Genomic DNA, 14,535 nt, shown 5'->3' with positions numbered 1-14,535 from the left:
TCATTTTCAACAACAGATCAACACATTTACAGCATTTCAAAGTCCCAAGACAATTTTACTGGACCCATTAGGTTTTTATATGTGACGTTTGAATGCGGGCTTTATTCAAAAAAGCAAAGTAAAAATGAAGTATATTAAGATGTAATTCTTGCAGATACATAATTATAGGAAATCGCGCTTTCCTTGGATCTTCGTGGAGTACACGAACAATTGAATGGAGTGTAATAACTTTTAAAACACATTACATATTTGTTTACGTATTGTTTTATTTGCATTTAGTAGCCTATTATCTTTGCGAGAGTAAGACCAGCGCTTCGTACGTCAGCTGCCACGTGGTTCATTGTCACGTGTTCAACCCGGAAGTCTCTGCCATGCGCTCAACATGTCAACATGTTCCCATCACACAGTTAGATCGTAGCTAAATCAGAGTTGTGAAATATCGTTTGACATACCGAATACATATATATATATATTATACATATATATTGCAACTGCGCGTGCTGCCCGCAGACATGTCTGACGAGGTGCGCTGCTTGAGGGCTCAGCTCGAGGAGAAAGAGGAAGAGATCGCTGCTCTGAAGAATAAACTGGCCCGAGTGGAAAAGGTACTGAAGTCTATTCTGAATGCTGACAGTCAATTCTGTTACTACAGAAATGTATTTTTATAATATATTTGCCTTTGGCTAGCAGTTTAGCATTCCTGGTGCAGCGATATAGCATTGTTGTACCTCGTATACACAGCAATAGCAAACATTGTTTATCATCGGACATGCAACATACATTACGTTACATTACATACATTACTCCTTTCTTAAAATGAACCTGCACACTTGATATGGTGAACGTCCTAATTGTGATGCACGTGACGTGTAGTTGAGGAAAACATTACACATTGGGTAATTGTTGATAATATCTAGGGACAATATGCCCAATGATCAAACTACAGGGAGTGATAACAGAATATCCATGTGAATAACTCATTATCATTGCATTAAATACACATTAAATGCTAAAAGTTTGATCCTAGAATGCAGTGCTGTAGTAATAAATCCAGATGCCTTTGATTCTACAAAACAAAGTCAACAGCAGACGTGCAGAAACACATGCCTACTTATCACAGAGGAGAGATGGAAAGTTTTAAAAAGTCCAAAATACATTTGGAAATCCTCAAAAGAGATAAAGCACACTTAACTAATTTCGTCTTGAATGCTAAATAAGACCTAAATAAGCACGCAATAAGCCATTAAATTCCTGCATATGAAGAGCTTCTTTCCCCCCAAATCGCGCCTTATGTCAGACATATGGGCTGTGTACGTATGTAAAGAGAGATATAAATGTAGCTCATGATATTATAGAGACAGGCTGCTTGGGGCTGCGATGCCAAATGGCTCAAAGCTTCTGTTTAAACTTGTTTCTTCTATCTTGTGTTGTGATTCCTCCCCCGGTGTGTGATAATAAGAGCCCTGCCACGGCACTGGAGCTGCATGAGAAAGTGACACCCCTAACCCCCCTGAAAGCCAAAGCAGCCCTCAGCAATGAGGACATCATGCGGTACAGCAGACAGCTCCTTCTGCCTGAGCTGGGCGTACAAGGTACGAATGGCTACAGGCAGTGTTATTCTGATATGTAGCACAGTCAGCATTCTGTCCCGTGAGACTAACGGCATGACCGAACCCAACAAAGTGAATTCTGATTTGTCCACAGGTCAGCTTAATTTAGCCAAGACCTCAGTGCTGATTGTGGGGTGCGGAGGACTGGGCTGCCCCCTGGCACAGTATCTCGCCGCAGCAGGCATCGGTAGGTCGTCCACTTGATTAATGCTCAGCATGACGCGGTGCCAAAGAAATCAAACTATTAACCTTGGAAATAAATGGGCTGTGTGGGTGTGAGTAATTGTTGAGCTATCAACGGGTCATTTTCCTCTAAGGCAGGGTCTAAAATTAGCAATCTGGCTCACCCCCCCCCCCCCCCCCCCCCCCCCCCGCTGGCTGTTGAGCTAAATAAATGTACCTGCGGGGGGGAAAGGTTTCAAACCATAATTATTCATTTCCACTCCTAAAATAAACACATCACACCACCCATTTATGTGCTGTTTATTAATGATGACAATCAGGTGCACTGGGAAAAGTTGTGTAAAGAGCCAAGAGTATATTCACAGCTTAAGACCTACTTATTTTGTGAATTTGTTTTTCTTTTGTGGGCAAATCTATACTGCCTGTTGCCTCAGGTGGAATTTCAACCAAACTTTGGCTGTATAGTCAACTAGGGAAAAGCAGGAAACTAAAGCAGATACAACATTTGAGAAAAGGCAACAAACAACAACTAAAGATAAAAAAAAAAAAAGTTCCAGTCAAGTTTTCCGAAGGCACACTTTGTTAAATTTGTACCCGCCCTTGTATGGGATTGACGTTCATTCTAAAGACGTTCTGCCTGCCTGCAGGGCGCCTGGGCCTGCTGGACTATGACGAGGTGGAGCTCAGTAACCTGCACAGACAGGTGCTTCACGGGGAGGAGAACCAGAACCAAGCGAAGGCTCTGTCCGCTGCCAATGCAGTTAAAAGGTACTGATTGAGAAATGCAGTCCTGCACACGCTAGTGCCCAAACTGCACAAACCGACCTGAAACAGAGGCGCTAGTATTTTGATGTTATTAGTAAACGTTCTCCAACTACGATAAGTGGTGTGCTATGTGTTTTGTGACCATTTAGTTGCAGGGCAATACATGCTGGCGCTCTCTAGTCTCGCCACAGGTTATATTTGGTTGTGTACTTTCTCCCCAGTCTGCAGATATTGTGTAAACATGTTATTTTAGAGACACCACCTCACAGTGGGCCCACTGTGGTCAGCGCGCACATTGTGGAGCCGTGACCACACGAGGGCGCCATTTCTCTGTCTACGGACCATCCTCTTACTTCAATTGATCATTTATTGAATTCATATTTTTGAACGTGACCTTACAGGTTGAACTCAACAGTAGAGTGCCTTCCCTACCACCTGAAGCTCTCGCCGGAGAACGCCTTGCAACTCATTCGACAGTATCCTCAACCTTGCATCACACCTGCTAATGTCATGAAACTGTTCACTCAGCTGTGATCGCACGAGTAGCACTTCACATACTCAGGTGGTGAAATGCACACACGGGACCAACCGGTGATACGAACTGCGTTCTTGACGGCACCTTGACTTCGCTGACCTCATGTATGACATTGTGGCGGATTGTTCGGACAACGTCCCCACTCGCTATCTGGTGAATGACGCCTGCGTGCTCGGTGGCAAGCCTCTGGTGTCAGCGGGCGCCCTGAGAATGGAGGGACAGGTAAGGCGGAGGGGCACGAGTCCCATCAGCTCCTCTACATTTGTAATGCTACTTTATCAGCCCTCTTTCTCCGTGTGTGTTTGTGTAGCTGACAGTATACAACTACCGCGGAGGCCCCTGCTACAGATGTCTGTACCCGGTCCCCCCACCCCCGGAGACGGTGACCAACTGTTCCGACGGAGGGGTGTTAGGAGTGGGTGAGTCTCGTTCCCTTACTTTGCCCCAGGGAGCCCTTGACTTTAGACAGAGTTCAGTCTGTGTAAATGGTGGTTGTTAGTAAAACGTTCCACGTTTCTCTTTAAGTTCCAGGGATAATGGGCTGCTTCCAAGCTTTGGAAGTCCTCAAGATTGCCTCCGGACAAGGCTGTATCCTTTGGCTTTTTCCACTCTGGACTCCCACGTTACATGGAGTGCCCTGCTTGGACATTTTGTTGCTTTACGTGTGAGAGTTTTCTGGATGAACAAATAACTGTGAAAGCATTGTACTTTGTGCCTGTCTGATAAAATATATAGCAAAAACAGACTCTGCTGACTCTTCATCTGCCTGTTCCGATGAGAACTCCTTTGAAGCTGCTGTGGTGAAGACTTGCATCAGAGAATAGACTTGTGCTATCCGGCCCCTCCGGCTGGCATTGTGACACCCATGCTAACACCTGGCCCTCTATAATGCGTCAGCCGGGGAAGTGCCGCGCCGTCTTCCTACCGAACGTTGCCGTGGTGCTCTGCTCACACAGCAAACGGGGAGACGAGGGGCAGACGCTGACACTTTTCACATTGTTGCCGTTTTCCTTGACCCCCCCCCGGCGTGACAGCTTCCTGCGGCCAGCAGCTGGTAATGTTTGACGCTCAAGACGCCAGATTCAGGGCCATCAAGCTGCGGCCCAAGCAGGCCAGCTGTGCAGTGTGCGGAGAGAAGCCCAGTGTGACCCAGCTGGTGGACTATGAGGCTTTCTGTGGGTCTGCTGCCACCGATAAGGTTGGTCATGAGTGAGGTCCTGCTCATTTTCACAGACGTCAACTGGATCTTGCCATTTAGTAAGACACAGTACATGTCAGTATTCTGTAATCATAGGAAAACATCTCTTACTGGGTTTCAGTGCCGCAAACTCAACCTCCTTTCCAGAGACCAGAGGATCACGGTACAGGTAGAGCGTACATCGTCCGGAACAGTTGGCCGCTGCGTGACTCCCGGCATTTAGTGCCGTTTATTGTATGATTGCCCACAATTTTCTCCACAGTTTTCATGCTGATTACATCTAAGCGCTGACCCAGCCCCGAATGGGGAAATGACTTAAAATGTGCCTGTAGGTTTTCTATGGGACTTAATAGCATGTCCTATTTGGAGGAGAGGGCAGCGGTAGGGTTGAGTCTGTCTTCTGGAGAATTGGTGCTTTCAAACCCGCGGAGTCATTAGCCTCAGAGATTGGGATCATGATTGATTGGGCTGTAATCGAGATTGTGCAAGGGGCTCCAGTAAGAAAAAAAACAACAATTTTGTTTCCTTTGATTTAAGGAAAAGCAGTTAAAATGTTCACATTACTCCACAAAACCAAATCCAGGCTACATTTCAACGTTTACCCAGAATAATTGTGGTTATCCTGTTTTATAGATGTTAATCAATGTCTCGATGTTCCCGAAAGATGAAGCTCCACCTCTCTCTAATGAAGAAGTTCTTTTCTAAGGTCTGCTTTGATGTGATTCCAGGACTATAAATTGATAATGGACAACGCAGAGCCCCATCTCTTGTTGGATGTGCGCCCTCGTGTGGAGGTGGACATATGCCACTTACCGCTCTCCCTCAGTATCCTTTTTCGAGACAGAGGCGCACAATCCATCTCCTCTGTCAAACCTGTGTGTGAATGTTCTCCTTACACTGTTGCCAGACATTCCCCTCTCGAGTTTAGAGGAGAGGAAGAGCGAACATATCCAGTTACTCCAGGAGAGAATCGGCCAGTTGAAACGGCAGATGGAGGGCGACTGCCGGCCTCCAGGTAAACACGACAGAACCCACATGTCGTTTGCAATGGACAGGCACGTAGAGCCAACTTGTGCATATTCACAGGCCGCCGTGTGGTCTCATGCTGCCGGGCTTACTTTGGACAGCTAGTAGCAGGTTGTAACGGGGTTGCTAGGTGACCCCCTTTTCCAAAACAAGTACGGTCAGCCCAAGCAGCTGGTCCGCCTTAGAGGAATGAATATTCAAAATGTTATTTTGGTGATGTTCTGGCTATTCACTGTGTTGAGCTTTATTTATCAATGAGCTAAATTTAGCCTTGTAGAGCATTTAATACAGTTTTGGTTGTTTGTCATATGGTCAGTTTTTATTCTGAACTATTTACCTTTTCTTTCAAATTCTTTAATATGTGTACCATTCAAACTCTTGTGCAGCATTGAGTCCCTTTTTTAAATGTTTCTTTGTGCTTTCATATAAAACAGTAATTTGAATCTGACGCATTTCACGCGTTTCGGATCCACTGGTGTCACCGAACTAATCTCTCTGTGTTCTTTCTCTGCTGATTCCTCCAGTGTATGTGATCTGTAAGATGGGGAACGACTCTCAGAAGGCGGTGCAGGTTGTGGAGAAGATGAGTGGATCAGAAGTGGACAGTGTTTCAGTGAAAGACATCAGTGGAGGCCTCATGGCTTGGGCAAAGAGAGTAGACACCACATTTCCACAGTATTAATCCATTTTAAATGCATTTCTTTTGTTAATAAACTCGGTTTTTCCATCATTGTTCAGTTGTTTTCTTATTTGTATGTGCACTGAACTGTGTGCTGTCAAGTGTATTGGCTTTAATGTCAATACTGAATAGCAAAATCTCGCATAGAGAGAGTGTAACAATGGACCAGTTCCTAAAATGTGTTGTGTAATCTACTGTGTCGATCAGTGCATCGAAGACATGAGCTGGCAGTTAGATAACACATAGGCATCCTTGCAAAATCGAATCCCTCGTCCTGTTTTTTCTTTCAATTCTTAGTATTAGAGGCCCAATAGTAATTGAACAGATAGCTGAATGAAGAAATTAAACCTACACTTTACATTGCAGCTTTTGAGAGAGAACACAGATACTTTTACTTACTTTGTTCATTTATGAAAGTAAAGTTAATTCAGCCCATTCCTCATTTTGCTGGGGACACATATGAACACTCTCAATAGCACCTGAGGGCTCCTGGACCCCGATTTTGAAACTTCATCACAAACCGTCTCGGGTGGTGTAGAATACAGGTTTGTTTTTTCTCTTGGCATGGCCAAGTTGAAATAACGGAAAAGAAAATGCACATGCGCATTGGTTTGAGCTCCATCGGAGGCGCCATTGCTTCACAGGGACTGTAGTTCAAGTTTTCCTCCCCACATGGAAAGTCAGTTATGCGGAGATAATAAAAAGACTCCATCCCCCGGCGACGGTCGCTGCTGCTTTTTTTTTTTTTCTTCTCGTCGAGCAGGGGGGAGTAGACACAGCTGGAAGGATAATAAGATGCGCACGAATTTACAAATCTGGAATAAAAGATAAAAGAGAAGAATAAATGGACGACTCGGTTAGTCTGCGCGCGCCCGTGTGTACAACTTATGTCGGTATTCGTTCCATGAGACGTTGAGCTGCGACGCTGCGCTTCTGTGTGCGACTTCCACAAAGTGCAGCATTTTAAACTTCGGACTCCGCTTTCCTCTGTTGATGGAGTTACAAAGTGTCTTCAGTGAACTCACAATGGAAAGAAAAGCGCCCTTCGCTGACTCTGAAGGTAAAGTATCATTTCAGATGCATTTAAGGCGACGTTTGGCTGTAAAGGGGCTTTTTGCGCGTAGACGACACGTAAAAGTGCAACAAAGTCCTCTGAATGTGTGAATCCAGGTCTTGTATAACTTGTTTTGCTGGCATTGCAGACTCGGGTTGCGCTCTGCCAGCGAGCCTATCGAAAGTGGGAGGGGTGCAGATGTTAGGAAGCCCTGGTTCCAGATGTTTGCGGAGTTGGAATTCTTGTAAACACCGATATGATACGCTTTATCAACTTTTACGCGTCCTTTGGGCTACGTTCTTTGTTGTTGTTTTTTGTTGTTGTTTTTTTTACCGTTTTGCTCACGAGCATAACCGCCCGTTGTTGTAATGGTTTTGTTAAGTTTTCCAAACGTCGATAGCAAAGTGAAAACGACTGCTGTTACGAGCAAAAGTTGAAGCTGTCGCCCCTCGAGCACGTGCATTTACATGATGGCTGTGTGGCTTAAAGAGAACCCTGGCAAGCTCTTTCAACCAACAAGGCAACAACAACACACAGCACGAGTGATAATCTATGAGAAGTAACAATTCAAAGTTTTAAGAATCCATTCCAGCACAGGCAAATATTGATGAACATTTTTTTGGGTCTTAATAAAAAAAAATAAAAAAAAATGGACAAGCCTGGCTGACTATTTGTGTGTAAATTGAAAAGGCAGATTGGCTAAAACCTGTTTTCCCACATGAATTCAACCCAAGAGTGTTCACAAAGGGAAGAAAAGTATCCGTCCCATACATGCAGCCGGGCTGCCCTCAGACTCAGCAGAATGAGAGCTCCTAATGTGCCCCCGTCCTTCACTGTCTGCTGTTTCTTTCACATAGGTGACTGCTTTTTTTGTCATTGTAAAAATAGCACCATGTGTGTTTTTGTCTCTGTGTGTATGTTTGCGGTGACAGGCTTCCTGTGGTCAGAGTGGATTACTGACTTCAGTAAGGAGAAGGAGCGCCACTCCAGGATATGAAGCTCGCTGCAGTGACTGTACTGCAGAAGTCTGCCGAGTCTTCGCAGACGCTCTTCCTCCATCACCTGCCCGCGTCTCGTGAATGAGTGTGTGTTGTGTAAGCTCAGGCGGGCGGACCCTCTTAATTCATGAGAAACAATGTCACTTTGATAAAAGAACACACAAACAGAGCTGGCTCACGACCACTGATGAGGACCAAAGATCTCCCCTGTCAAGAGTCAGCTGTGTTTCTTTCTGCCGGCCCTCTCTGAAACCGCCGCCGTTCAGCGCTCCGCGTTGCCATTGGAAGAAACCCCAATGTCTGCCTCCTCTCCCCCATCCTTACCTCGAGCCTTCCTCCACTCTCTCCATCCGCACAACCCGTCCGGACCGCTGTACGCGCGACTGTCCAACGGCGGTCACAGCGTCCCCAGCCCCACCAACTCTTTCCACGGGGTGTCCTTCCTGCTGCAGATAGGACTGACCAGAGAGACGGTCAACCTGGAGCCCAGTGACCTGTCGCTGTCCGCCGTCAAGGACCTGGTGTGCTCCATAGTGGACCAGAAGGTAAGCCTCTCCTTTCATAGTGTCTCTCATCAAACACTTTTTCTCTAAAGACATGCAAACCTGCTACGATGACCTTGTTTTCAGACTTTAGCAGGAATACCGAAGGCGGACATCTGGGCCTCGTGCCCCAAAATGAGTCAAACACCGCAGAAGCGTGCACACCACAGCTCCGATTGCTCCTCCAGTCGCAGGACACGGCGTAGCAGCGCCAGTCATTCACATTGTGGTTTAGTGTTACCGGACTTACATGGTGCAAGCACGGGCACACAGGCTCGTCTGCGTGCACATAAACAGAACCACTCCGTGGTTGTTGTTTTCTTTGGACCTACTTCTTTTTCCATGACACTGGTAAATGTGCTGTAATGACACTGGAGTGTAGCCTCAGCATAAGAACGTGAACTACAAAGCACGGGCTTCATCATTCGCCGTCTCTTATTGGGTTGTGTGAGAGTATCCAGAGGGAGAACCAACAGCGCCAGCTTTAATCGCGAGTGTTCGCTTGCACTTACAATGATCGGGCCGGTCCTGATCATGGTTTTCCTCTGCTTCTTTATAACGTGCAAACTAAGAATGAGGGTACAACCTTTTTAATGATATACAACATAATAACATGCTTTGTAAAGCTCCATCACCACAGATGCTGTGCCGTTGTTTGATATGAAGTGACTACTACTACAAACTGGAGGGTGAAAGCAGCCCAATCAGTATTAGAAATGAAAACTGAAAGTGGATAACTAAATAGACAGTACTTCTAAACACAGGTGCAGTAGGTGCTGCTGCTCTAGAGCTCCTACTCAGTCATTGTCTTCTTTGAAGCCCACGCATGTGTGCTCCATAGTTATGTGGGATTAATGGTGCGCAAAGCCTGTTGGAATAATGAAATGGCTCCTTTGTGCATCCACACGTCGCTGTTGTTCTAACCTCTCTTGTGTATCGCGACGATTACTCCCTTTGTGTCTGTAATTACCACCGACTGAATACAAAGAGGGTGATTGAGCGAAAGCACTCTCATCAGCCACCGGGATCTGAACATTCAGGTCTCTCGGCGCTATATTTGAGTCTGAGATGATGATAATGGAAATGAGAAAACAAATATTATGAGGAACAGACTTTGTGTTGAACAACAAGTGGACGATAGCGGAGGCAGCGATCTGTGTTGAGCCTGCTGTCCCTCTGGCTCCGTGTTGTCCAAGTTGACATTCCAGAGGAGCGCGGTAATGTTGTTGTTCTTTACAAGGTCTGCTGATTCTCACTAGCTAGTTATGAACAGTCTCTGAGTCCCCAGAGCAGAACATCTCATTGCCTCGCATATTTACATGGATCCTGTAACATGTTGGCAGAGTTGCAAGAATGTGGAACAGGAAGAGGGTGGGAAACACGGCGCTTTGAAGACAACCCGTAAAAAGCAAGTGCGGTGCGGTGCGTTTTTTGCCGAGTGGGTGCTGAGATTTGTTTTCGCCCATGTGCAACTTTATCCCTGTGTCACTCCACATATCACATGCACTCATTTACAGATGCCATGCACTCGAACAAAATGTGGCAGGAAACAATCTAATTGATGACCAACAGTCATGGGAACTTTGAAAAGGCCATCTATATAATTAATATCTGAACATACTGTCCTTTTCATGATTACGTACAGTGCATCATCACCACAGAACATATCCAGCACGTTCATCCACATTTCTTCGATTAAACACTGCCAACGTGCAGTGCACTGCCTCAGCTATTTCATAAAATCCAGCCACATGGCTTTGATATCAATGGAAAATATGACTCTTGGCCTTCTGCGCACTCCAGTCCATCTCTGCCTCACTCCTTGCTCTAAAATATGCATGACAATGCTGAGCCTTCTTACAAAGGCCGCTCATCCTGGCCAACTTTTCCCAGCTGTGGATCTCTAACCCTGGCTTAGCCGTCGACAGTCGTCTCAGGATGTCTCCAGTCAGCAGAACCTCAGGTCAGCAGAGGCGAGACGGGGGAAAAGAAAAAAAAGCTTTTGACTTCACCCGGTCATATCTTTGAGGAGATAGAGTCTGGATGAAAGTGTATTCCCCCCTTTCCTGCTGTCGTTTCCTGTGCCGAGAGCTGGCCTGCTTCGCAAAGTGACTCAGCAGACACGCTCATCCATTCAGTGTCAGGTTTTCTGCTGTGTCAGCTGTTGTGAACCTTCATGGTGGGATTTAGTAAACCATGATATTACCCATGTTGATGTCTTGGTGGTCTTCGAGCTTGTGGATGAGCAATTTGTCCATCTTCCTACTGATTATCTGGGTCACCACGGCGGCAGGTGCAAGAACAGCAACCCAGAGTGTGTTCGAGCATTCTGGGAGATGTAGTTCCCACACTGCATCCTGTCTGTGCTGTCCCAGTACGCAGCCAAACTACCTCAACGACCCCAATTGACCTTTCGGAGCAGTAAAACTCGATTTGTCGGCGACTCAAGCGTCCGTTGAGCTCACCACCGCATCGCTACAGTCGCGTGTGTTGTACACGATCTGGTCTCAGTGTGCTTTAACTAGCCTGCGCTCACCACAGTAACTATGTTTACATTCTTTCATTTACTGTGCGATACAGAGAGACACTTGGCCACACGCACACTTACATAGATGTGGAGTTACAGCACGTTAACTTGTAACTTCATACCGCCTTCGTCTCATCACTGAGACGGAGACTACGGCCATGCAATCGCTGTGTTATACTACTCAAGAGTTCCCACCGGCGTCAGTAACTCAAGCAGCCGGTATCTTCTCAAAGCTTGTGACCGTAGCTTCAGGACAGAAAGTTGAAGTGAGTGCTTTACTTTGTTGCACTGTTGCTGTTGTTAGCACATTTTCAGTGTTCTATTTTAGTGTTCCTCTTTGTAGCCTGTTCCTTTGCTGGCTTGCCAAACTGTAAGATCACACAGTCTTTTGGTGTACGAGACAGCAACGTCAGCACACAAATGAACCCATGTCCAACTTTTCATTGGGCCTTTGTAATTACAAATGCCCATTAACACGCAGAGAAGTCACTTTACAAACCATGGATGCAAGCCGGTGTGCTGCAGCAGATGCACTTTGGATGCAGTTGACAGCTGTAAAATGTCCAGATGTTTACGTTCGCTCTCTTTTACTGTAGATTATGTGTCACGGCTTCATGGTCGACATTTCATATCTTCCCTGAACCCTTCAGTTTTGAATCAGCCTCATTGTTTGACGGCGAGTCATGCAGCCTGCTGTACTAGCTGTGTATTGTATAGATTTCGTACTGCTCATGCCTCTTCCTGCTAAAGACTCAACCACATGACTTGGCCAGCATCCACAGAGCAGATCTGCTTTCTCTCTGTTCTCTATATGCTGATCTGGAGTTGGTTTTGATCGTCGTGGTTTGGACCACATTCACCAACTTTCAGTGGTTAAGGTCAACCGTAGTCCGGGGCAACCTGATCTGGATAGGTTCAGTCCCCGTCTCTTAGGGGAGCTATTGCGGTTACTGCCCCTGCAATCTACCGAATACTTTAAAATATGACTGTTTAAGTGTCACCACTTGGCACAAGGGTATCGACTCGAAGCCAGGCTCCTTGAGGACTGTAAGAAAGGATGAAGGGAGCCAGCCAATGGGTGGTGGAGACCCTCCCAGTCGGGTACCCGTCAGTTCAGCCTTTATCCATGTTATATTCACGGTTCAGCCATGTTAATCTGGGTGATTCTTTCAGACCTCTAAATGTGCAGTGAGTTCCCTTTTTGCTTCTGCTTCTGTTTTTTTTTTTTTGTCATGATGGCGCATTGAATGCCCCCAAGTGGCTACACGCGACTTCAAGTCAGGACAGCCCGACTCTTGTCTCTGGTTTTGGGGCTTGATGAATGGCGCGAGATAAACATCCATACACTTCCACTTGTTGAGGGCTTCCTGTTTGGTGTCGCCCAAGTCCTCTCGCGCAGCCAGCGAGGGAGCAGCGGCGGGACAAAAGTTCACGACTCCCTGAGAATGACTCCCAGTTAGCCAGCTGGTCAGCCCGGACAGACAGCCAGCCAGCCAGCCAGCTCCAGAACATTCCTCTTCACCCAGGCATTTTTGGAGGATGATGTGATGTTGCTGGGGATGGGTGGGATTAGACTGTTAGGAAACTGAAATATTTGAAGCTAAACACTTGCTTTGGTAATGCTGAACATCTGACAAATGTTGACGGACGCTGTAATGGCGATTGCAGAATCGACGGTTTAGTTTTCAGTCTTTATGGGACTGTGCGGTATTTAATATCCTACAAAGACTATTCAGTTTTTAGTGGAGATGCTTCCTGGAGAATGTTGGCAGCCAACGTGTTTGATGTAACTTTAAAGTGTACCTTGGCATCAGTTAAATGCTTTTCTCGCTATCAAAGGGGATGATAAAGCTTAGCAGGATAAAGGAAATTTGAAGCACTTCTGGCAAAGGTAATGGAAAAACCCCATTAAGCCTTTGCCTCAAATGTTACTTTTATGAATACTTTAAGTTTCGCGCTCTTCCTTAGGAAGTTTCGGCATTTTCACTCCAGCCGTGAAAGGCAGCTGCCTCAGCCACAGGTTTCCCCACTGGTTTTGTTAGTCTCTGGTTGAGGGCTGCACAGCTGCCTCTGTAATTAGCGAGACAAAGGCCTGTTTGAGTCAGAAAGGGGCGACTTTGGACAACGTACAGTACAATAGCAGAGTATTATAAAAACGAAAGGATTGTTTGGATTGTTCTAAACCAATGAGTGATATCACTTGGATGCTGCGAGGTAAGACTTGGCAGAGAGAACTAGATCGGCTCAACATTCCTTTTCCAAGATTAATTAGATGGAGTTGCAACAGTGGAGACGTCTTTTTCTTTTTTAGTTTGGCTTTCATGATGGTGCTGTATCTGCCTTTAGGTGCTGTTTAGCAACGGTTATTTTGTGCAGTTGAGGTCAGAAGATTTGGCTTTGGTGATTGAGCTTTAGGACACAGAAGTAGTATTTCACTGGCCCTTTTCACCTAAGATCTGTATGTGGTGTTGAGGTTTGTCATAAAGATAGACCTGGCCTGGGAAATTGTATCTATAGAAAGACAAAAAAACTGGCATAAGGAAAAGAAAACGAGAAGGGAAAAGAGCAAGAAAGAAGTGTGCAGATGGAAAATGGAGAGGCTGCAGTTCACATCGACCAAAACGAACTGAAACACTCGGGAAATAAATCACCACCATCTCCCTCCCTCCCTCCTTCCCGCTCTCCTTCCCTCCCTCCCTTCGACACTGTAAGCCCACATCTGCATGTTCCTATGCTGGCGGCCATATTTCACCCCAGAGGGCGTCCCAACAGCACAGTGCTTTATGTGTGATATACATGAGGCCAGACGCTTCCTGGAAAGCACATTCAGCTCACCCTCCAGTCAAATTATTCACTGTTGGTTATGGCCTTAGCCTTTTTCCAAATGAGATGGTTTTTAGGCATTCTACTGATGAGTTGACTAAATTGATATCACAATTGGGATTGCTGACAAAACCCCGAAAAAACCCTTCATGTAGAACTTAAAGGCGTACTTGCACAAGGAATATATCAATTTCCCAAGTCTTGGAGTAATTTGTGGAAAAGAGAGAGAGAGAGAGAAGAAAAAGGGGAAAAAAATATCTCTGAAGTTAAGTGAGCCAAGTAATTTCTACCATCTGTAGGGCACATTTCTGCCGCATTGATCTCCTCTAAATGTAAAGTGGCAAGGCAGAGCACAGGGCCCGGCCACAAGGGTTAGAGAGAATGACAGAGTGGAGAAGGGTGGTCCTCTCCCTGTTGGCAGGCCTTGCATGGAGCACAGAGACGGGGGGGGGGGGGGGGGGGTCACGGCCACAGTATAGGCCTGGTGTCCGTCGGTGCCTGAACCATAAGTAGAAGGCCGCTTCTGCCACCAATGCGTGGCTTTGCTTCGGATTTTCTGCCCAAATGCCCTTCACAATACTAGACTTATGCCAGT

At 46.1% G+C, this 14,535-nt stretch overlaps 2 protein-coding genes across 4 annotated transcripts in view; both read left to right on the top strand.

Annotated features, from left to right (window-relative positions):
* Window positions 1-378: 378 nt before the first annotated feature.
* On the top strand, window positions 379-6,037 carry mocs3 (molybdenum cofactor synthesis 3). Of its 2 annotated transcripts, none has more exons than XM_079286663.1 (13): window positions 379-605; window positions 1,460-1,592; window positions 1,705-1,797; window positions 2,441-2,561; window positions 2,960-3,038; window positions 3,202-3,315; window positions 3,404-3,512; window positions 3,619-3,681; window positions 4,128-4,291; window positions 4,413-4,454; window positions 5,020-5,116; window positions 5,199-5,306; window positions 5,842-6,037. In XM_079286663.1, exons 1-13 carry the CDS (start codon window positions 513-515, stop codon window positions 5,997-5,999), a joined length of 1,374 nt encoding a protein of 457 aa, XP_079142789.1. In that variant the 5' UTR covers window positions 379-512; the 3' UTR covers window positions 6,000-6,037. The 2 variants fall into 2 exon arrangements, with proteins under 2 accessions (XP_079142789.1, XP_079142788.1); XM_079286662.1 differs by having other exon boundaries at window positions 4,413-4,460.
* A 730-nt stretch (window positions 6,038-6,767) lies between these two features.
* Window positions 6,768-14,535, top strand: part of prkd3 (protein kinase D3) — a 32,734-nt gene continuing 24,966 nt past the window's right edge. For both annotated transcript variants that reach the window (XM_079286053.1, XM_079286052.1), the window contains exons 1-2: window positions 6,768-7,056; window positions 7,983-8,593. In XM_079286053.1, coding sequence (XP_079142179.1) covers window positions 8,345-8,593 — 249 coding nt within the window. In that variant the 5' untranslated portion in view covers window positions 6,768-7,056; window positions 7,983-8,344. The remainder of the gene's footprint in view (window positions 7,057-7,982; window positions 8,594-14,535) is intronic.

This window comes from Melanostigma gelatinosum (genome assembly GCF_949748355.1).
Source record: "Melanostigma gelatinosum genome assembly, chromosome: 16".
Lineage (NCBI taxonomy): Eukaryota > Metazoa > Chordata > Actinopteri > Perciformes > Zoarcidae > Melanostigma > Melanostigma gelatinosum.
Note: the sequence above shows the minus strand (reverse complement) of the source record. Positions and strands in the feature narration are given on the sequence as shown.